Here is a 22356-nt window from a genome sequence, read left to right as displayed (position 1 = left end):
CCAGCCGTGCCATTCTGCCGACGTATATGTGCAGGAGGCAGTCCTTAAGTGGTTAAGTGTAAATAAGGTACATTACTTGTTATGGGTATTGTTAGTGTTTTCATATTGTGTTTATACTGTTTAAATATTGATTGTTTTAGTAGGAGTTCTGTAATTTTTCAGGTTGTCAGTAAATAATGTGCTCCGTTGTCAGTAAAAAATGCTTCGGGAGGTTGGCAACACTGGTCTGCATACCTTTAGATGTCAATAAAAAATGACTGCGCTCATTCAGAAAAAAGTAAAAGTGGCAACTAAAAATGTTATACAACGCTAGACAAGATAAAGGGAAAAAAAGCTGCACCAATGAAAATCAAATTGATACTAGTAACTATAGTACTAGAAAAATAATAAGCTATCTACTTGCTAACAGAGTGAAACAATAGGTGATAAGGGTCTGTGTGACCTTAATTACAAAGTACTACACAACCACTGTATAAATGAAAAGTGAATGGACATCAAACCATTAAAAAGTGACACTGGTGATATTATAAACCACCAAAAATGTCCATGTAAATCAAAAGGTCCACAACGTGCAGATATTCCACAGCTTCCAGAAAGAAGTGGTGATAGAAAAGTGCTTCCACTTTGTCCCTCTAGTGACAAAACGTTGGGAGAGCGACGTTCTGACGTCACCGCGTCAAGAGATCATGTTTATTCGGTAAGCGGCAGTGTGTTATTCAGGTGGAAGCACTTTTCTATCACCACTTCTTTCTGAATCTCTCTTGTTGATTTAATGGATGCCTTCAAACTTGGGACAAGCATATCGGAATAAAATGTATAGAAAGTGTACAGTACAATGTTTTGTTTTTTTTGTTGCTGGGATTCACTCTATCAATTTTGTTGGAAAAGTGAGATTATTTAAATGGTCACTAAAGGAATTTTTTTTTGTAGCTAAATAGTTTCCTTTACCTTACTGCAGTCCTGGTTTCATGTCCTCATTGTTCGTTTTTGCTCTTATGTGGCTGTAATCCTTCTCTGTTCTGGACACTTCCTGGTTGTCTGTTTCCTGATGACCACAGTACTGGGAGATTCTAGTTTAATTTTCCAAACCATCACTGCTCTATGGCTCTGTACATGCACAGAGGCAGGATAACATGCAAAAACAAAACTAGATGCAAAAACAAAACAAAAATTATATAATTGTTTTTTATCTATTTTTAATAAATTTTAAAAGGAATCAGTTAACTATTATGTCTATATACCCTGTAAACAGTCATTTCAGCAAAAAAAAATGTTTTCCTTTACAACTCCTTTAAGCATTTTAGAAATTACCCAAGTCTCCACTGCTTGGATTGCATTGCCAGTTCTTCCCTTCCATAGTCACTGGAAAAGCGGTAAAAACATATCTGTCCAGGGAATCCTTTCTGAGTGTCGGCTCCCACTACAGTACAGGATAGGCAGCTGTTCTATAATACTGTAGCTTTATGAAAACAGCAGATGCTCATCCAGGGGCCTAAATTCACACATAATAACACTGGCTGTTATTACTGTGTTGGTCTGCAGACCAGAGCTATTGTAAAGTGATTTCCCTAATTTCCTTTTAATTTCTGTCTTTATTAAAGGAAGCCATTTTAGAAGAACAGGAGAAAAGAAAAAGCAATAATTTGTACGTAAGATTCCTTTTCAGTTTCATTCTATGCATGCTTGCTTTTTATTGCTTCTATAAAATAGGATTCCCCAGAGTTCTCTGTATAATAATTTTATGGTTTTCTATGTTCTCCCCTTAGACTAATTTAAGTACATTTGTAAATTTACAAGTATCTAATTTTTACATATTCTTTCCACCAACATATGGCCTTGCAATGTGTTCAGATTTTGGAACATAAAGATATAGACTTGGTAATTTCTGCACTTTGAAAATCTAATTAACTCAGCTTTACAGCTGTCATACATTACGCTGCATGGGACACTATAGGATGTATCAGGTCTTGATAGGAAAGGACATGTTTGGCAACTGTCTCAAAGTTGTAGACAATTATAAAATACTAGACAACTGCACCACTTAAAGTTGAACTACAGCCAAAAAAGTTTTTTTTATTAGTTTTTGTATAGAGTTGGGAATGTTTAGATCAGCCTTAGAACTTTATCCAGAAAGTCAAAACTTTTTAACTGTAAAAGTTATAGTTTTTAGAGACACATATATTTTTATTGTACATACTGTATCAGTTAAATAACAACAGAGGGATATCCTCTTAGCCAACAAAACAAGCTGGATGTTGATGACAAATGTGAGGCCCCGTACACACGACCAGTTTCCTCGGCAGAATTCAGCTTCCGACCGAGTTTCTGGCTGAATTCTGCCGAGAAACCCGGCCGTGTGTACACTTTCGGCCGAGGAAGCCGACGAGGAGCTCGGCGAGGAAATAGAGAACATGTTCTCTATTTCCTCGTTGTTCTATGGGAGCTCTCGCCCCGCCGAGCTCCTCGGCGGCTTCAGTGCTGAACTGGCCGAGGAACTCGATGTGTTTGGCACGTCGAGTTCCTCGGCCGTGTGTACGAGGCCTAACAGTTTTGTTTGTAATATACCCTTAAGCCCTGTACACAATCGGTTCAACTGATGAAAACGAACCGATGGATTTTTTCATCAGATATCTGATGAAGCTGACTTTTATCAGTCTTGCCTACACACTATCAGTTAAAAATCTGATCGTGTCCAACGCGGTGATGTAGAACACTACGACGTGCTGAGAAAAATGAAGTTCAATGCTTCGGGGCATGCGTCGACTTGATTCTGAGCCTGCATGGATTTTTGACCGATGGATTTCCCCACAGACGATCGTTTTTTTCTATCGGTTTTTTAACCATACGAAAATTTTAAAACAGGTTCTATTTTTTTTCACCGATGGGAAAAAACTGATGGGGCCCACACACGATCAGTTTGTCCGATGAAAACGGTCCATCGGTCTGTTTTCATCAGACGAACCGATCATGTGTACAGGGCATAAGGGCCCTTTCACACATGCGGACTGTATGTCCGTATTTCATCCATCCGTTTTTGGATGAAATACGAACATACATGTATCCCTATCTCATTGGTCCCGCTATGCTCCATTTCTGCAGATGGAGGAAAATCCTATTTTTCCATCCGTCATCGGATCGGGTGAACACCGACAGACGGTCCGTGTTCATCCTATCCCCCCCCCCCCCATAGGGGAGAGCATAGATCTGACAGGGCTGTCCCTGCACAGTTTACAGGGACTGCTCTGTCATCTGCCGGCTCAAAGGGGATCAACGGAGTGATCCCCGCTGAGCAAGCGGATGCATAAGGAACAGATCCTCATGGGATCCGCCTGTGTGAAGGGGCCCTTAAGGGTAGATATATCAAGCATAAGAAATCATAAAAATATAATCCAAAAAAAGAAAATACAAAAGAGAAGCTCAAAAAGATAAGAGGAGATGAAGAAAAAAAAGGGGGGTACGAAAAAGAGAAAGGGGGGGAAGAAGGGGATAAGCCCCCCTGAAGAGTTTGGGAGGAGGGAGGGAGAAAGGACTTGTGCAAACATTTTAGTCCAGGTTGTATAGAGATGATCAAGGTGTGGTATTAGATTGGTCATCAGACGGCAACATACTGTACATTTCAGGGTATCGGAGGTGGAGAAGTCGAGTCAGAAAAGCCATAGAACCTTATATTTAAAGTTAAGCCTCGTACACACACTCGGTGTACAGAGTGCTGGCAGAGCTTCCTTGCCGAGTATACCGAGCGTGTGTACGAGGCTTTCAGGTTTCTCGACAAGAAAACTGCCCAGAATCTAGATGATAAAAATAGAACATGTTAGAGAGTGTGTATACTTACCTGTCGCAGTGGAAACCCGTGCATGCTCGAAATGACTTTGACGCATGCGCAGTAGCTTCCTAGGCATAGGTAGGGTGCAGCAAAATGGCGGCGACGGCATCGAATGTGACGAGCGCATGCTCGTCGTACGCGATGACGTCACTGCGTTCTTGCCTTTCAAGAGAACCGTGGTTCTTTTGAAAGGAGAGTCTGTACACTCGGGTGTCAAGAGATTCTTGCCAAGAATCTTGTCAGGAAAAACAAGGGTTTTTTCCTGACGAGATTCTGGCCCGTGTGTACAGTGATTCACAGTTTTTAAATGAAGGTCACAAACTGCAAAAAATGTATGTAAAGAAACCCTATAAGTAAGATACAATTTTAAAACAGGTAAAGAGACATGAAAGTAGAGAGTGAATAATTATCTTTTCTGATGTCTGTGATACAGCCAGCCACGACTCTGTTGAAGAGGAATCTTCAACAGATGTCCACTAAGAAACTGACAATTCCAGGAGTGTCACTCTCCTTGGTTCCTTGTTGCACTCAGTAGTTCTTTTCACCAAGTCCCTATTGTGTCCTGTTTGTAAACAGGATCTCTTTGACTGGACAAAATATTAAAGCAGAACTTCACGCAAAAGGGGAAGTTCTACTCTTCCTCCTCCTCCCTCTGCTACCATAATTGAAACTTTTTTTGGGGGGGGGGGTGCGAAAACCTAGTTTTGGCAAATACCCACAAATACCCACTTCTGCTTGGATCGCCTAGATGATCTGACTGGAGGTTTGGTATAGTAGAACTTTCTTTCACCTACTTTATCATTGCACTTGTTAAAAGAGAAGTTTGGCCACACCTATTTTGGCCCTACAGTTCCTGGGGGTCACAGGAGTGCACTTCGTTCTGTACTCCTGTAACCCATTTTCAGCAGACAGCAGGCTTAAGCCCGCTGTCAGCTGATGTCACTTGGCTGGTCCAGGCTCTGGAAAGATCCCAACTTTACAGTCAGGATCCACCCAGATGCCTAGACTGGCTGCTGGCTTACCCTCTCAGTGAGCCGCTGGGAGACTGAGCCAGTTGCTTTTGCCTTCTCTACGCCCCTACGTCTCAATGAGAGCTGGAGGGGCAGAGCAGAGAGTCGGTGACTGCAAAATGAATACAGAGAACTGAGCGATCAGCGTTTTTTGAACGCTAAGTTCTCGTTTAGAGAAAAAGAATCCCACATTCACAGAAAGGGGGTCTTGTTTCTTTCTAAGTTCTCTGTGTAGAGCCTACAGGGGACTGATGCAGCTGGGATCGGTGAGTATGATTGTTTATTTTTTTAAATTTCTGAACTTTTCTTTTAATAAGTGTATTAGTCTTATGACACATCTTTGTGGATCTGCATGACAGACATCTCCAGGGATAATCATCACATATACATGTCCTGCGGGACTAAAGGAGGGTGTGGAAAGGACTGGTCACCAAGTACATAGCTAGCTAGCATGGGTGCCTGTCTCCTCATCAACAGGCAGGGCTGGACTGGGACAAAAATTTGTCCCTGGACTTCATCCAGACTGGCCCACTTTGACAGGTCTCTCCCATGGCGGCCAGACAACTCCCGCGCCCCCCCCCCCCGGCCACCCAAGCCCCCTCTCCCCCTTCACTAGCCGTTCTACTTTATTAGAGTAGAACAGCTGGTACTGGTACTCTTATAGGCAGTACCAGTGGGGAAGCTAGACATTATTTCACCCGGGACAAAGAATCAGTTAGGTGCCCCCCCCCCCCCTTATGGGACAAGGTTAGGCAGAAGTGAGAAACTCCCAGGCCATAGCTGTTGAGTCAGCTGTCTGTCCCCTCCCCTATGCTCCTCTATTGCCCCCCCCTGCCCCTCTGGTCCTCCTCTTGCTTCTCTGTTTCCTCCCAGGTGAGCGATGTGGGGAGGGAGAGGAGGTGAGCGCTGCGGGAAGGGAAAGACAGAGGAGTGGATGGGGGCGGTGGTCCGCTGTCACTGAAACCGGCCCACTGAGCCATCGGCCCACCGGGAAACTCCCTGTAGTCCCAATGGCCAGTCCATCCCTGTCAACAGGAAACCCTGCCTCTACAAGAGTTAGCAGATTGCATTTCTTGTAAATAAACAGCAAAAGCACCTAGGGATTATTTGAAGTTGGGGCACTTGCTTTCGTTTTTAAAAAAAAGGAAATAAATTACCTGGACAACAGCTGTAAATGCTCCGCTATGATTTTCAGTTATTTACTGGAGAGAGAATCTATAAATCTGTATACCATCATAAAAATTTGGAAAAGTAAAATACGACTTATATATAAAAAAATATTTATTAGTAAGAGCTATAGTAATAATTTACAATGTGTACTCACTGAAAATATAAAGTAACTCACATATCAGTAATGTTTCCTCAACATCTTCGTCACATGTCAGTAGTCTACATTTGGTTTCCTAGAGCTGTACAAAAAAAATTGTGAAAAAATACCTTCAAAAGTGCCTAATAATTCCCAATGTTCATAATTAAAAAAAAAACATAATTGCTTAGATATGTAGCCATGAGCTGCATTGAGTCCAAGTGTGATTTTTTTTTAATTGTTGGCACAACAGCGTGTAAATTTGTAAATAGAAACTCCAAGAGCAAAATTCTGTAATATAATGTCGTCCTGATTATATCTGACAATGGTGTCTTTTTTCCAGGGCAGTTACAATAAGTCTGAGAATTCTAGCAAACATTTTAGTTTTGCTCTCGCTGGCAGGAAGCATTTATATTATTTATTTTGTGGTGGACAGATCACAGAAGCTCGAACGCACAAAAATAGAACTATCCCTTTGGGAAAAAAATGAGGTAAACACTTTTTTATTCCTAAATACTTTTATGGTAAACTTTTTCATTGGTACAGGAATCTAATGTGTACTGTGCATTCTGAGAGAGAGAGAGAAGGTGAGAGAAAATATCTATAATACAGGAGGAACAGGCAAGGATCATACTTATCCCCATAGGAGTGCGCACAGGGTGTGCCAGGTGTGCCCAGGCACACCCTAATCCCCTTGAGCAGCACAGATTCCCCCTACTGCCCTGGCTCCCATATTTCCCCCCGCAGCGCTGCCATCTTCCCTCCTCTCCTATTGGCTGTTGCTGCTGGGATGTTTTAGGAGTGGGGAAGGCCCTTCCCTTTCCGAATGAACATTGTGAGTGATCGGTAGTGTGTGTTTGGGCTTTGGGGTCCACACCCTAATGCAATAGGCTGTGCACACCTATGCTTATCACCATTCCAAACTACATTCTAGTCTACTAGAGTGAGGGCCGGTGTTGACATGCTTTTGTTCACTTTAATTCAAAGTGGATGTAAACCCGGAAAAAAAAATGATGTCACAATGTAGAGTGTAAGATTTCCTATCATCTGTGCCCAGTCTTGCCACACAGAGTTAATCCAGCTCTGAGCAATCCTCTTTTATTGTTCAGTGAAATAAAAAGGACTTACAGAGAAATACCTTAGTCTGTTCTGCCCCCTTGCTGTGAGTGACAGGTTATTTACATATTTGATGCACTAGCCTGGAGATAGGCATTATTTTTTAATTCCCACCCCCACTCTTTTTCTGAAGTCATGTGGTTACTTTTCTGGATTTTGACTGGATGTTAGTGATCATAGCAGAATTTAGTGTAAGAAATACACAGGACAAAATGCATGTTGACAAGGGGAGTGTAAAGGTGGGCGGGGAGTCTACTGACATCACGACTCCACCCACCGAGCTCCAGACAACAGATCCACCCACAGAATCTGCAGTTTTTCAGTTCTTATAACAGACAGAGGGGAGACATTTGACAGGTAAGGATACATGCAGGAGGCATCTATATCCTTATAGATCAGCACTATGGCAGTAGTTTAGAAAGAATGAGAGTTGGTTTACATCCACTTTAAACAATTTTTGCATCTCATAAAAGTTAATGGGAATGCAGAACCTGCTGGTCAGATCACGATCAACTGCACGTACACAAAGGGATTGGGATGCTTGCGGCTTGCTCATGATGGTGAAGCTTGTAACATCATTACCCTAATATGGCCACATGGCCTTATTTTATTAATGACATTGACTCAATATGGCCATGTGGCCACATTAGGTGAATGGTGTCACGAACATCCCCACCCCTATGTGTACGTGTAGATGTGGGTAACCCCCCAATCCTCAGCTCATTGGCCTAGAAGTGACAGATGCTTTCCAGGTTTGGCCGAACATGACCACACTGATCTCAGAGCCCATACTCATCCCTATTAATAAAGTAAGGCTGTGATCACTTTGAACACCAAGTCACGTGTGAAGGAAATTTATAAAAAAAAAATTGTGATTTTTGCTAGCACATGATTGGTTGGTTTACTTGAACACTGCATTACCTTAATTATTTAGTAGATAAACATTCGCAGGCAAAGTGCATATTAAGTTTGCTAAGCAAATGGCTTCTACTGCTTTAAAAACAAAATCCACCCTGAGAGTAGAAGACAGATATGAGAAGCAGCGCATTCTAATGTTTTACCCCTAAAGCCCAGGTTCACACTGGGCTGCGGGAGTGAAGCCGTGCGAGTTCAGCTGAACTCGCACGATTTCACTCCCGCTGGCAGTCCCGATTTCGGCCGCGATTTCAGAGACATCTGTGCAGGTTTCTGCACAGATGTCAATGTAAATCGCGGCCCGAAATCGCAAAAAGTAGTACAGGAACTACTTTTTGAAATCGATGCGGCGTCGCACCGGTTAGGACGGTGCCATTGCCGGCAAATGCCGCCGATTCGAGATGCGATTTGACATCTCAAATCGCATCTCAAATCCTACCAGTGTGAACCAGGCCAAAGGGTTAGTTCACCTTTTCAGAAAAAATGAAAAGGCGAGCTACAACCCTATACCCTCCCTACTGTACTTACCTCTGTGGGTGAGGAGCTGTCACTCACTGCCCCTGCACCTAGTGTAGTGGTCTGGGGATTTTAAATCCCAGCTCTTCTCCTCCTTATATCTGTAGGGCTTCTTGAACTGATCAGAGCATTTCTAATTGGGTAACACTGGCATGTGAGTGCAGCGGGGCCGGAGGGATGGGAGTGGGTGTAGGGTGTTACTTTATATTTTTATTTTTTCTGATTTAAAATCTAGTCATCTGAAAGTTGACAAAAATAATAACCTGGAAAAAATGTAACTCTTTCCCATTTTATCCAAAACTGAAAAAAATATTGTGAACAAAGCTTTTCCCTATTTACTAAGCTAAGTGAAAATACACTTTGCAAAGTGAACAGCCTCTACTCCTTTAGTCAATCATCTCCACTGAATACTGTGAACTGTGAATATCCCTTCTCCTAGTCACCCCCTTCTTCCAAAGCAGTGTTTCTCAACCTTTTTTCAGTCAGGGCAACCTTTAAAATTATGAACGATCTTGAGGCACTCTCTTCTAAAATGTAAAAAAACGTTACTAATAGTTTTACATATTGCAGCAGCAATATTAGAGGTGATTTTCTATTTTGAAGCAAATACACTTTTGCACACTGGTACTGACTAATATTTCACCATTTCTTCCTAATTTTCTCTCCCTCACACAGCTAATAGGGGAAGGGTTACTGCTAAGGGCAGTGACAAGGCAGACTTTTAAGGCAAAACAGAAACATAGGCCCAGATTCTCATACTTTTACGTTGCTCCTGGGCAGCGTAACGTATGTGATTTACGTTACACCGCCGCAGGTTTACAGGTTTACAGCCTGATTCTCAAAACACTTACCTGTAAACTTGTGGCGGTGTATCGTTAAATCGCTCGGCGCAAGCCCGCCCAATTCAAATGGGGCGGGCACCATTTAAATTAGGCGCGCTCCCGCGCTGAGCGTACTGCGCATGCTCCGTCGGATAAATTACCCGACGTGCATTGCGCTAAACGACGTCGCCCCGACGTCATTTGCTTAGACGTTTACGACGTAATTTTTTTTAAATTCGACGCGGGAACGACGGCCATACTTAACATTGGTTGCCCCTCCTAATAGCAGGGGCAACCTTACGCGTCGCGTACGCTACGGAAACAACGTAAATTCTCAGTGTCGACCGCGCGTATGTTCGGGAAACTCGCGTAATTACCTCATTTGCATAGACGACGGGGAAAACGACAATGCGACACCTAGCGGCGGGAAAAAAAATTGCTTTTAAGATCTGACAGCGTAAGAGCCTTACGCTTGTCAGATCTAATGGGTATCTATGCGTAACTGATTCTAAGAATCAGTCGCATAGATACCCGGGGCCAGATGAGGAGTTACGACGGCGCAAATGGTGTTGCGCCGTCGTAACGCCTTTGAGAATCTGGGCCATAGTGTTTAGAAAAATATAAACTTTTAATTACAAAGATACAATAAAATACATAAAGAAAATACATTAAAAAAAAACATATAAAGTATACGTTCAATTGCAAAAATTCCTTTTCGTCTACGCGTTTCGCCTTTTGGCTTCCTCAGGACGAGGTTAGGAGAATTTGACAGTGAGATATTATATATTTCATTAATCTAGAATGAAATATAATAGATTATAACATTTGACAGACAATACCATTTTAATGGTTAAAACAATACTAATAGCAAGCATGTAAAACAAGGTCTCTGCAAATACCGGAATGATCGTTAGCCGTCCAATTGCACCGGGGACATTTAAGATCGCAGACGTGCCATCAATATGCAGACTATAGGCGAGCTTAGTACAGCTACAAGACAAGCAAAAATAATATATATACATGTATATGAGTACAACGCCCCATATATAGCATTAGAAAGATAAATAAACTAAAAAAAACGAAACTAAAAAAAATAAAAAATTAAACTAAACAGCTAATGTGACCCAGTGCTGACAGAGAGAGAGGCTGGATGGGGGGGTAAAATAAGAAGGCTGTGCGGGTACCAAATGTCCTCATTGTCAACCAATGATGTCAACGATTGTTAGGATGCTGATGGCTGACAAGCAACCTTGATCCACTTATTGGCTTGTACAAATTTTTTTGGCAATTTGGAGCAATTTGTAGACATTTTGCTAAAGCACCCCTCAAAAAACCCAGAAGGCACCCCAGGGTACCTAGGAACCCTAGTTGAAAAAGGCTGGTCTAGAGAACGAAGTAGGTGAAAGAAAATATTTTACTGAGTAATGTAAAAGATATACCGTATTTATCGGCGTAAACCATGCACTTTTTCCAGCTGAAAATCAGGGGGAAATCATGTGTGCATGTTATACGCCGATCCCTGCTGTCTCTGAGGGAGGAGGAGTGCCGAGCATGGCCGGGTTATACACAGCCACAATCTCCTGTGTACCCGGCGCTCAGTCACACACAGTCCCACCTCCTGGCCAGCATTGGACCACTGTTCTGTCTATCACAGGTGGCGGGACTGTGTGTGACTGATCGCTGGGTACACAGGAGATCGCGTCTAAGTAATCTGGTACTGGCGAGGCTGCTGATGGGTATTGTGCAGGCTGCATTAATTGGCAATGGTGACGATACAGATGGGAAATGGCGAGGCTGCAGATGGGCACTGGTGAGGATGCATTGATGGGCACTGGTGAGACTGCAGATTGGCACTGATCAGGCTGCATTGATGGACTGTGACCCTTATTTTGCTTTAAAGTTTTTTTTTTTATAATTTAATTTTTTTCCTGAAACTTCCTTCTTAAAATGAAGGTATAAATTCTGTAATAATAATAATAATAATAATAATATACAAATGTTGTGTGTTTATTTATAGGTAAGTGTAGTGGTTTCCCTAATCACTATGATTGCTCCATCAGCATTTGAGCTGGTAGCAGCCTTGGAAATGTATCATCCTAGAACAACATTACGCTTCCAGCTGGCAAGGTAGGTATTCATAATACAGACAGAAGCAACCACCAGTCTACATATCTGTGGAGAAGGACTGTAACCAGTGCGCCCTTTGGGCTTTTTTTTTCTCTTTAAGGGTCCTTGTATTGTACTTGGGGAACCTGTACAGTTTGATTATTGCACTGCTGGACAAAGTTAATATCATGAGTGTAAGTACACAGGTAAAATGAAATGTTGGGGCCGTGTCCAAAACCTTTGTCGGCCTCAGAGTACAAAAGTACATACATAAAGTTAAATGAACTTTGGTAGATTCATCTGAACATTCTATTTTCTCCTTTTAATAATACTAGCAACTGTGTGTCTGATCATTGAACAGGCTGAATATAGAAGTGTTACCGCAATGGCAAGAAGCACAGGGATTTGCATTGGTTCAGTGATGGTGCTGAGGTGTGCATTGCTGCAATGGGAGCAAGCGCAGAGCAGTGGCGTGTTGGTGCAGTGGCGAGTGAATTATTAGAAGTCGCACTGGCCACTGGTAAACTGTTTGGTCTCCCTCTGAGTAGAAATCCAGGGGTCTTAGGTATTCTTAAAAATGAATTTTGCAATACCATTTACTGGTATGTGGTTTTGTACTATTAAAAAATCACTGCTGAATCATAGTATTTTGTTCTAAGAGAGTAAAGCCCCGTACACATGATCAGATTTTCGACCGTCTGTTCATCCGTTTTTTGTTGAATGCTAGTTTCATGTCGAAAATGAAGAGGTTACCCACCATACGAAAATTCTTGTACAACAGAATACAACTTCAGAAGTGACGTAATATGTTGAATAGTTTTATACGTATTCTTTTGTTTCTGAGCATGCGTAGTCTTGCTCTTACAATTTTCATGTACGACAACATTTTTATAGTCTGCACATCCAGCTTTTGTCAGACGAAAAACCGTTCGTCGGACAAAATTTTACTTCCGATTTTCGTATCGTGTGTACTGGCCTTTACAGAGGGGCTAATTTATACAAAATGGATTTGAGTGCAGGCCAGTCAAGTTCCTCCACCCCAAACTCGTTCATCCATGTCTTTATGGACCTTGCTTTGTGCACTGGTGTTGGAATAGGAAGGGGCCATCCCCAAAGTGTTGCCACAAATTTGGGAGCATGAAATTGTCCAAAATGTCTAGTTATGTTGACAGCTTAAAGGGTCACTAAAGGAATTTTTTTTTTTAGCTAAATAGCTTCCTTTACCTTACTGCAGTCCTGGTTTCATGTCCTTATTGTTCGTTTTTGCTTTCATGTTGCTGTAATTCCTCTCTGTTCTGGACACTTCCTGGTTGCCTGTTTACTGATAACCACAGTACTGGGAGATTTCTCACGGTGGTCACTAATCAAGGAGGTGTGATTACTGTGTGTAAAACGAAACTGGATTGGTGCTGAGGAGTTTTAGACAAAGTATCACTGCTCTCTATTGGCTGACTGCCCTCTAGTGGCTCTCTGTACATCAGAGAACCAGGAAACAACAGCAAAAACTAAACTACACTGCAGGCACATTATATGATTGTTTTTTATCCATTTTTTAATCATTTTTAAAAGGAATCAGTTAACTATTATGTCTCTATGCCCTGTAAACAGTCATTTTAGCTAAAAAAAAAAATTCCTTTAGTGACCCTTTAAGAGTTCCTTTCACTGGAACTAAGGGGCCAAGCCCAACCTTTGAAAAACAACCCCACACCATAATCCCCCGTCCACCAAATGATTTGGATCAGTGCACAAAGCAAGGTCCATAAAGACATGGATGAGCGAGTTTGGGGTAGAGAAACTTGACTGGCCTGCACAGAGGCCTGACCTCAACCCGGTGGAATAGTTTTGGGATGAATTAGAGCAGAGACTATGAGCCAAGCCTTCTTGTCCAACATCAATGCCTGACCTCACAAATGCTCTTCTGGAAGAATAGTCAAACACTCCCATAGACACAAACCTTGTTGACAGCCTTCCCAGAAGAGTTGAAGCTGCAAAGGGTGGGCCAACTCAATATTGAACCCTATGGACTAAGACTTGGTTGCCATTAAAGTTCATGTGTGTATCAAAATAGTTTTGACAATACAGTGTACTGTGTGTGTGCGTATATAGATATCTATATATCATATATATACTGTACTGTGGTGTGTATATAAATATAATAAACAAAGACATGTACTGTTATATGAATATTCTTTAATATATGTAACAATGTATTTCAGAACAGTAGCAATGACACCTTCGGGAATCCAGTCCCACTTTATGCCACGACAATCCCTGTACTAACCACAGTCAGCCCTAGTTATGGAATGGATAGAAATTCCACTTTTGCAATAGAGATGGATCAGAACATTACAAAAATCATGGTTGCCATCAACCAGACATCATCCCCGGTTATGTCTGAGGTTCCAATGAATAAAAATGAGTGCTGGGAAACCTATGTTGGACAGGTGAGATATCAGCACAATTATGTAACATATTGCGCATTTTAAATGTTTGACCAGCCAATTTTCTTTTTTTACAGTTTTGGATGGGGAATACATCAAACTGTCCTGCTATGCAGGGTTCTGTTAGAGAGATTTCACCTCACTTCCTGTTCTTGTAACGACAGCTTTACCAGACAGGAAGTGATGGAAAATCCCCAACAGAAAACCCAGACAGAACTAAAAAATGTTTTCATCAGTAACGTAGGGGAACTCCTGTCAGATTTGTATTGCTCTATGTGTTCCTGTTGCAGTTTTCACAGCTGCTGTGTGATGAAACTTACCACCATAAGCATCAGGGCTTTTTTCAGCTGGAACTTGGTGGAACTCAGTTCACCGCCTTTGGCTTAGGCCTTCTGCTCCCTGCCCACCACTATTACTTGTAAACACAAGTCCGGCTTCTGTGTTTACAATTGAAAAACAAACAAGGCGCCTCTAAATGCAGAAGTATAAAACTTTTAATAGCCCCTAAAGGGGTTAAAAACACTTACAAGAAAGTGGATGAAACAGGCATGTAACAGGTAAGTGCATCCAGGAGATGTTCCAGTGGCAGGGCAGTCCCAGTCTGTGATGGTAAAGTTTCCAGGGAAGTCCACGAGATAACAGCCAACTTGTGCTGTGAATGTTCAGAGGACACAATCACACTGGAGCCTAGGGATGATTTCAGAGGAAGCGAGACAGAAACCAGCATGGAACACAAACAGGTAGTGGACAGGAAGTGTGTCATAGAGGCGGGACGCGTTTCGGAACAGCTCAGTGGTCACTGGTTGAAGAAGGATCCAATGAGCTGTTCCGAAACGCGAAATGCCCCCCGCTAGCAGCCGAAATGCGCCGCAAATCCTGACGGTGAAATAGCGCCTACTAGAGTACTACATATCATATGAGTTACATCTGATAACAATGTCTGATATTTCCTAGGAACCTCAGATTGAAGCCCAATTGCTGAGATTACTATCAGGATTTTATGGATGGCTGGTGGGTGGGGAGGGTGCAGCAATATAACCTAAAAGGTGGTTCTATTCCTTCTATTCTCTACTAAAAAAAAAAGTGTTTGTATTCCTGTCTGCTGGCACGATCCCTTCACTTCATGTCCTAAGGACAGTGCTTTAAGAAATAATAAGACATCTCTCAAATAGGGACACAAACAGAAATAAAAAACCAACAGAGAGACTTTCAGACCCTTTCCCACTCTATACAGAACAAATGGTTTTTGGAGTTAGGCTATACATGATAGAATAGGAGTCCCCAACCTGAGATACCCACACCCTCAGGAACATGGATTTTCAGGAGTGGCTAATGTCCCTTAGACCCCTTTCACACTGGATGCATTTTTAAGGTGCTTTAGCTCCTATAAAGAGCCTGAAAAATACCTCATCTGCAGTCCCAGTGTGAAAGCCGGAGTGCTTACACACGGGGGGCGCTGCGCTGGCAGGACGTTAAAAAAAGTCCTGCAAGCAGAATCTTTGGGGCGGTGGAGGAGTGGTGTATACACCACTCCTCCACCGCTCCTGCCTATTGAAATGAACAAAAACCGCTGCCAAAGCAATTCAGCAGCGGCGCTACACGGGCGCTATTAACCCTTTCCTCGGCCACTAGCGGGGGTTAAAAGCACCCTGCTAGCGTCCAAAAAAGCGGTGCTAAAATGACGGTAAAGCATCGCTAAAACTAGCTGCAATGTGAAAGGGCTCTTAGTGATGAGTCGTGCCATTGTGACTTAAGATGTGGTAGTAGGTGGATGTGTTGCATAGATAGTGGTCTCATTATTTATTTAATCAAAAGAAGAAAATAATATAATTATCATATAAGTAAAGTAAATAACTGATCAGAGCATTGCCCTTTAAATTCATTATAATGCAGCATCTGACATAATCATTCATTGTATATTGTTTAACTCATAACATTTGATGGATATTTTACTGCCGAAGACCTGAAGATTTTAGAAGAATGGATCATGAATCCATTATCCTACAATTTGGAACTTATTTTTTTAAAGCGGAGGTTCACCCAAAAATCAACTTTCTGTCACTAGATCCAGCATACTGCTGACATCTGCAGTATGCTGGATTTTTATTTTATTTTTTTGTACTTATCGTTTTAGCCGTATTTCTTCTCCGGCTCCGAGCGGGGAATCCTTCGGGGAGTAGGCGTTCCTAAATCAAGCGCAGTTGATTGACCGGCTCGGATAGCGCGTCACGCCATCTGGAAATAGCCGACGTGACTCTCAGCTGCTTACGGCGCTATACGGCGCCTGCGCCTGCCGTGTAGAGCTGACTGCGCAGGCGCGGTAAATTGCCGAGAGTCACGTCGGCTATTTTCAGAAGGTGTGACGCGCTATCCAAGCCCGTCAATCAACTGCGCTTTATTTAGGAACGCCTATACCCGGAAGGATACGCCGCTCGGTGCAGGAGAAGAAATACGGCTAAAATGATAAGTACAAAAAAAAAAATCCAGCATACTGCAGATGTCAGCAGTATGCTGGATCTAGTGACAGAAAGTTGATTTTTGGGTGAACCCCCGCTTTAAGTTTCATTTATTTCCACCCCAAAAGTTGTATGTGATCAGTTTGTGGTTAAAAAAAATAGAAATGAGACTACTGCATCCTCAAATATGATATTAGGGGATGAAATATTACCCAGACATTTCTTAGGTGTGTTGGGCATAGAAAAGTTTGGGAACCACTGGTATAGAGAAATAAACAGTATTTGCATGCAGGAATTTATTGGTGCATATGAATTGTAACGCAACAAAATTTCAAGAGTTTAATATAATTGCACTTTATTGTACTGTGCGAAAGTCTTATGCCGCGTACACACGATCATTTTTCAGCATGAAAAAAACGTCGTTTTTAAAAACCTCATTTAAAATGATCGTGTGTGGGCTGCACATCGTTTTTCAGGTTCTGAAAAACGACAAAAAAAAAAATCCGAACATGCTGCATTTTTTAACAACGTTTAAAACGATGTCGTTTTTCGGGTTGTAAAAAATGATCGTGTGTGGGCTAAAACGTCGTTTTAAACCCGCGCATGCTCAGAAGCAAGTTATGAGACGGGAGCGCTCGTTCTGGTAAAACTACCGTCATAATGTAGTAAGCACATTCATCACGCTGTAACAGACAGAAAAGCGCGAATCGTCTTTTACTAACACAGAATCAGCTAAAGCAGCCCAAAGGCGAACAAAACGTCTCCTTCAGAGTGCCGTCGTACGTGTTGTACGTCACCGCGCTTTGTTCAACTTTTTTTTTAAACGATGGTGTGTGGGCAACGTCATTTTTAATGATGACGTTGGAAAAACGTTGTTTTTTGGACATGCTGAAAAACGACGTTTTCTTTCATGCTGAAAAATTATCGTGTGTACGCGGCATTAGGCAGGTGTGAAAAAAATGCTGTAAATTGAGAATGTTTTCAGAAATGGAAGTGTTAATAGTTTATTGTTATCAATTAACAAAATGTAAAGTAAATGAACAGAAGAGAAATATAAATCAAATCAATATTTGGTGTGACCCCCTTTGCCTTCAAGACAGCATCAATTCTTCTAGGTACACTGTACACAGTTTTTGATAGAACTCGGCAGCTAGGTTGTTCCAAACATCTTGGAGAACTAACCACAGACCTTCTGTGGATGTCGGCTGCCTCAATTCCTTCTGTCTCTTCATGTAATCCCAGACAGACTCCATGATGTTGAGATCATGGCTCTGTGGGAGCCAAACCATCACGTCCAAGATTTCTTGTTCTTCTTTACACTGAAGATAGTTCTTAAAGGAGAAGTACAGCCAAAGCTTGTTTGGTTGTACTTCTCCTGTGGATCACAGGAGTGCTCTTCTGCACTTCTGTGACCCGTTTTCAGCAGACACCGATGCTGCATCCACCTCTAAGTATGATTCTTAAAAAAAAAAACATTCCAGAACTTCTCTTTTAATGACATCGGCAGTATGTTTGGGGTGGTTGTCCTGCTGCAGAATATATTTGGGGCCAGTTACATGCCTCCCTGGTGGTGTGGCATGATAGGCTGTATTTCTCAGAATTGAGGACACCATTGATCCTGACCAAATCTCCAACTCCATTTGTAGAAATGCAACCCCAAGGAACCTCCACCATACTTCACTGTTGCCTGCAGACATTCATTAGGCCTTGTACACACGGTCGGACAAAACCGATGAGAATGGTCCGACGGACCGTTTTCATCGGTTCACCTCTGAAGTGGCCATACGGCCTGATATGTGTACACACCGTCAGTCCAAAATCCGATCGGGTCAGAACGCGGTGACGTCAAACACACGACGTGCTGAATAAAACGAAGTTCAATGCTTCCAAGCATGCGTCGACTTGATTCTGAGCATGCGCAGGTTTTGAACCAATGCTTTTCTGTACTAACCATCGGTTTGGTCCGATGGGGCAGCGGTCCATCGGTTCGGTTTTGAAGCATGTTTTAAAATTTTGGACCGAAGGAAAACAGACCGATAGCCTATACACACGGTCGGTTTGGTCCGATTGAAAATGAACTTCGGTTCATTCTCATCGGACCAAACCGACCGTGTGTACAGGGCCTTATTGTACAGCTCTCCAGCCCTTCATGAACAAAATGCCTCCTGCTACAACCAAATATTTCACATTTTGACTTATTAGTCCAGAGCACCTACTGACATTTTTTCTGCACTCCAGTTCCTATGTTGTAATGCATAGGACATGGAAACAAGGCTAAGCGACTCAACTATGCACAAAAACACAGGAACTATTTCTGAAAGCATTTCTGATAGCATTCCTAATTTACAGCATTTTTTTCACACCGCCTAAAACTTTTGCAGAGTACTGTATATATAAAAAAGCAAAAATAAGATGTCACAGTGCTGAAACTAGTAGGCTTTACCAATGTAAAATTCCTTTTCAGGAGATGCTGAAACTTTCCATAATTGATATGATTTTCACAGTGGCAAGTATCCTCCTTATTGACTTCTTTCGTGGCCTTATTGTCCGGTATATGAGTGATTGCTGCTGCTGGGATCTAGAAAGCAAATTTGTGAGTACATGTCAAAAATTTATTTTTCAACACTTACGTAGTGCAGATTTAGTAAATAGCTTTCAACAATTTCCTCAAGTTGGTTCAGCCAACAAGCCTTGCTGTAACCTCATCAGAGAAAGTATACTTAAAGTGGAGTTTCCATCCCAAAAATGTGTTTTCATTATTGTGCTCATTAGACCTAAAAAAGAAAAAAAAAATCTGCCTTTGGAATCACCTAGGATCCTGACATCATCTCCCTCTAATGCTCCTGGGAAATGTGTGTCATCATTTCCCAGGATGCAGTGCACTACCCAATTATCACTCCCCATCCAAGACTTCCAGGAAGTAAGTGCTTGTGGGCTTCACAATGCCCACAAGCAAAATAACAACTGTGGGCATAGTTTTATAAACTATCTTTTTTGAATAACTATGCAGAGCGGCGGCGGATTGTAAAATAGTAAGTGACCGGATTTATATTATAAAAACGCATGATGAAAGGACATACATTTAAAAAATGCCCATTGTGGTTGGAACCCCGCTTTAAGTTGATGATATGTAGTGCCTTCAATACTACTGCAGAAGATATAATGGTCAAACAAAGAGCAGTCATGACCGAAATTGATGTCTGGGATCAGCCAAGGACAGGTCATGTCTTGGCTTGAGCTGCAATGCATAATCTATTTTATAATGTGTTCATAGGTGGCTTTTACAACACTTCTCAAATTATTTGTATTGCTCTTGGCAATCAATAAAACTCATTCTGGATAGTGAGTATGAGAGTATGGGATTTTTTTCGATATGACAATTTTTTTTTTTTTTTTTTATTCATTGTTGCAGATTTACTAACCTCCAGCAATTTCCTCAAATTGCTTCTTGCCATAACCTTGCCAGTGAAATTACACTTCAGTTGATAATACTTAGTGCCTTCAGTGCTACTACAGAACATATCATTGTTGATTCATAGAGTAGACATGACCACAAATGATGTCAGGTCTCAGCGAAGGACAGGCTTAGGTTATTGCTTGAGCTTCAATGTATCATCTATTGCAGGGGTGTCCAACCTTTTGACTTTCCTGGGCCACATTGGAAGAAGTCTTGGGCTGCATTTGCTCGGGCATGGCAACCCATTCATTTGAATGGGCTGCTGTGCCTGCATTTCATGCAGGAAAAGGGTTCCTGAACCATTTTTGAACCACAGCAGCCAGCAAATCACATGATCCTTTTCCACCATGCAATTACCCTTCGGTTCCCACACCTGAAAACTCACTGCATTTTTAGATGCACGGGGGTACCATTAAAATGATCTGGCAGCCCCGCACGTCTGTAAAGAGCAGCATGTTTTTGCTGCGGGTGGTTACGGGTACAGGTGGTTACGGGTAAGTTTAACCTCCCTGGCGGTATGATTCTTTCAGAAAAAACATGCTGAAAGCGGTACCATTATTTGCAAGGAAATTTGGCGTTTTATACTGTAGGTCTGTAATTTTTAGGAATAACTCACTTAAATCTGACCAAACAAGACTCAAATAGGCATCCCGGGTATGACATTTTTTTAAAAACAAAATTATAAATTATAATATAATAAATAATTATAAATAATTATAACAAATAATAATATAATTATAATAAAAATTATTCAATAATGTAATCAAATCAAAATCACTGAAATTTGCTCAGTTGCAGAATTGTCGCTGTCATTATTTTTTTTTTTATGACGAATTTCCCCACAAATCGCTATCGCACAATTCTGCAAGTGATTATAATTTATTATCGCTGTTTTTTAGCTGATCTAAAACAATTTTTGACATAAAGGGACACTTTTGGTTGCTATGGACAATCTACAGTTTGCAGGGAGAAAGAAACGTTTTTATTATATAAAATGACATGCATGACACAGGACAGACCACTAGGGACAAGGGGGTGTGTGTTTTTTTTACATACAGTACTGTAATCTATAAGATTACAGTATACTGTATGTAAAGTGTTTGTTTACTTTTTTGAATTTGGCGCTGTTCTCCGTCCCCGTGCGTCGTAACGTCGCAGGGAACGGAGATTGGCGGCACAGGAGGACGCTGTGTGAATCAAGCGAGGTCCCGCTCGCTCACACAGCGCGGTGGCATCGCTGGATCCAGGGACAAGGTAAGTAAACAGTGCCTGTGGATCTAGCGAGGCAAGCCCGAGTCTGACTCGGGGTTACCGCTCGCAGCAGGAAAATCTAACCCCGAGTCAGACTCGGGAATACCGCCAGGCAGGTTAAGGCACTCTGCCTGATGCACAAATGTGTACAAAACAGTGCACTCCAATATCTATGTGAAAAATTAAAATGTCACAACCCAAACCGCGTCCTTCGATCTACCAACCAAAATCTATTCAAAATACCCAAGGCCCGATACAAGTCCAAAGGAGAACGAAGATTCGCAGTCCAAGGACCTCGACTATGGAACGCTTTACCAACCAGCATCCGAACGGAAGGGAATCATCAGGCCTTCAGAAAAAAACTCAATACCCATCTATTCTGAAGGCAAAAAATAGTAGGAAATGGATACCAAGCGCCTTGAGGCGATTCAGTTTGCATATGTAGCGCTATACAAGTTTCTCACTCACTCAATCAGGAACAGTTGCAATTCCCGCAATTAAAACACCGTCAGTAGTGTGAACCTAGCCTAAATTCACAGACGGTTTGTAAAATCTGTGATTTTCACATCTGTCTGAATATCCGTTATGAACATGCAGACTGCATGTCCATAACAAACATTCATGGACAGATGTAAAATTTACACTTAATTTTACAAACTGTCCTTGAATTTAATAGTGGTTGGCAACCCTGGGATTTTGTTGTGTTGGGAGGTAGAGGGGAGGTGGTGGGCAGGGGACTTCAGGGGAACAACTGAGATCTGGCCAGCCCACCTCAACTTCCCCTCCCCCAAAACAGCCAACTGGCATTTACCTACTTGGCTCTATGTAGAATCCCTGCTTTAGCTGTTCATGGTGCTTTTACAAAAACAGCACCACGGCATCCCTTTAGATGTGCTCATACCTGCATTCTCTGTGCTTCAAGGCTTCTATGTAAATATGTATACATGGCCTCCCTTACATACCTCCATACGTGCTCACCAATGTGATTTGTCTTCTGTATGGGGTTGTTCCAAACATGTCCCGGGCTCAGGCAAGGGCCCTCCCTGCTGGGGCCCCTGTGCGGACACCAACATATGCCGGTGTGTGAGGCGGAGGATAGAGGTAAGATGCCAACCCCCCCCCCCCCCCAAATGTCTTC

At 42.1% G+C, this 22356-nt stretch overlaps 1 protein-coding gene across 1 annotated transcript in view; it reads left to right on the top strand.

Annotated features, from left to right (window-relative positions):
- The window catches only part of TMC3 (transmembrane channel like 3), a 109459-nt gene that overhangs the window by 53976 nt on the left and 33127 nt on the right, over nt 1-22356 (top strand). Inside the window, exons 9-14 of the mRNA XM_040342554.1 lie at nt 1602-1645; nt 6483-6630; nt 11525-11634; nt 11735-11807; nt 13830-14057; nt 18975-19103. Coding sequence (XP_040198488.1) covers nt 1602-1645; nt 6483-6630; nt 11525-11634; nt 11735-11807; nt 13830-14057; nt 18975-19103 — 732 coding nt within the window. The remainder of the gene's footprint in view (nt 1-1601; nt 1646-6482; nt 6631-11524; nt 11635-11734; nt 11808-13829; nt 14058-18974; nt 19104-22356) is intronic.

The sequence above is a fragment of the Rana temporaria genome, chromosome 3, assembly GCF_905171775.1.
Source record: "Rana temporaria chromosome 3, aRanTem1.1, whole genome shotgun sequence".
NCBI lineage: Eukaryota > Metazoa > Chordata > Amphibia > Anura > Ranidae > Rana > Rana temporaria.
Note: the sequence above shows the minus strand (reverse complement) of the source record. Positions and strands in the feature narration are given on the sequence as shown.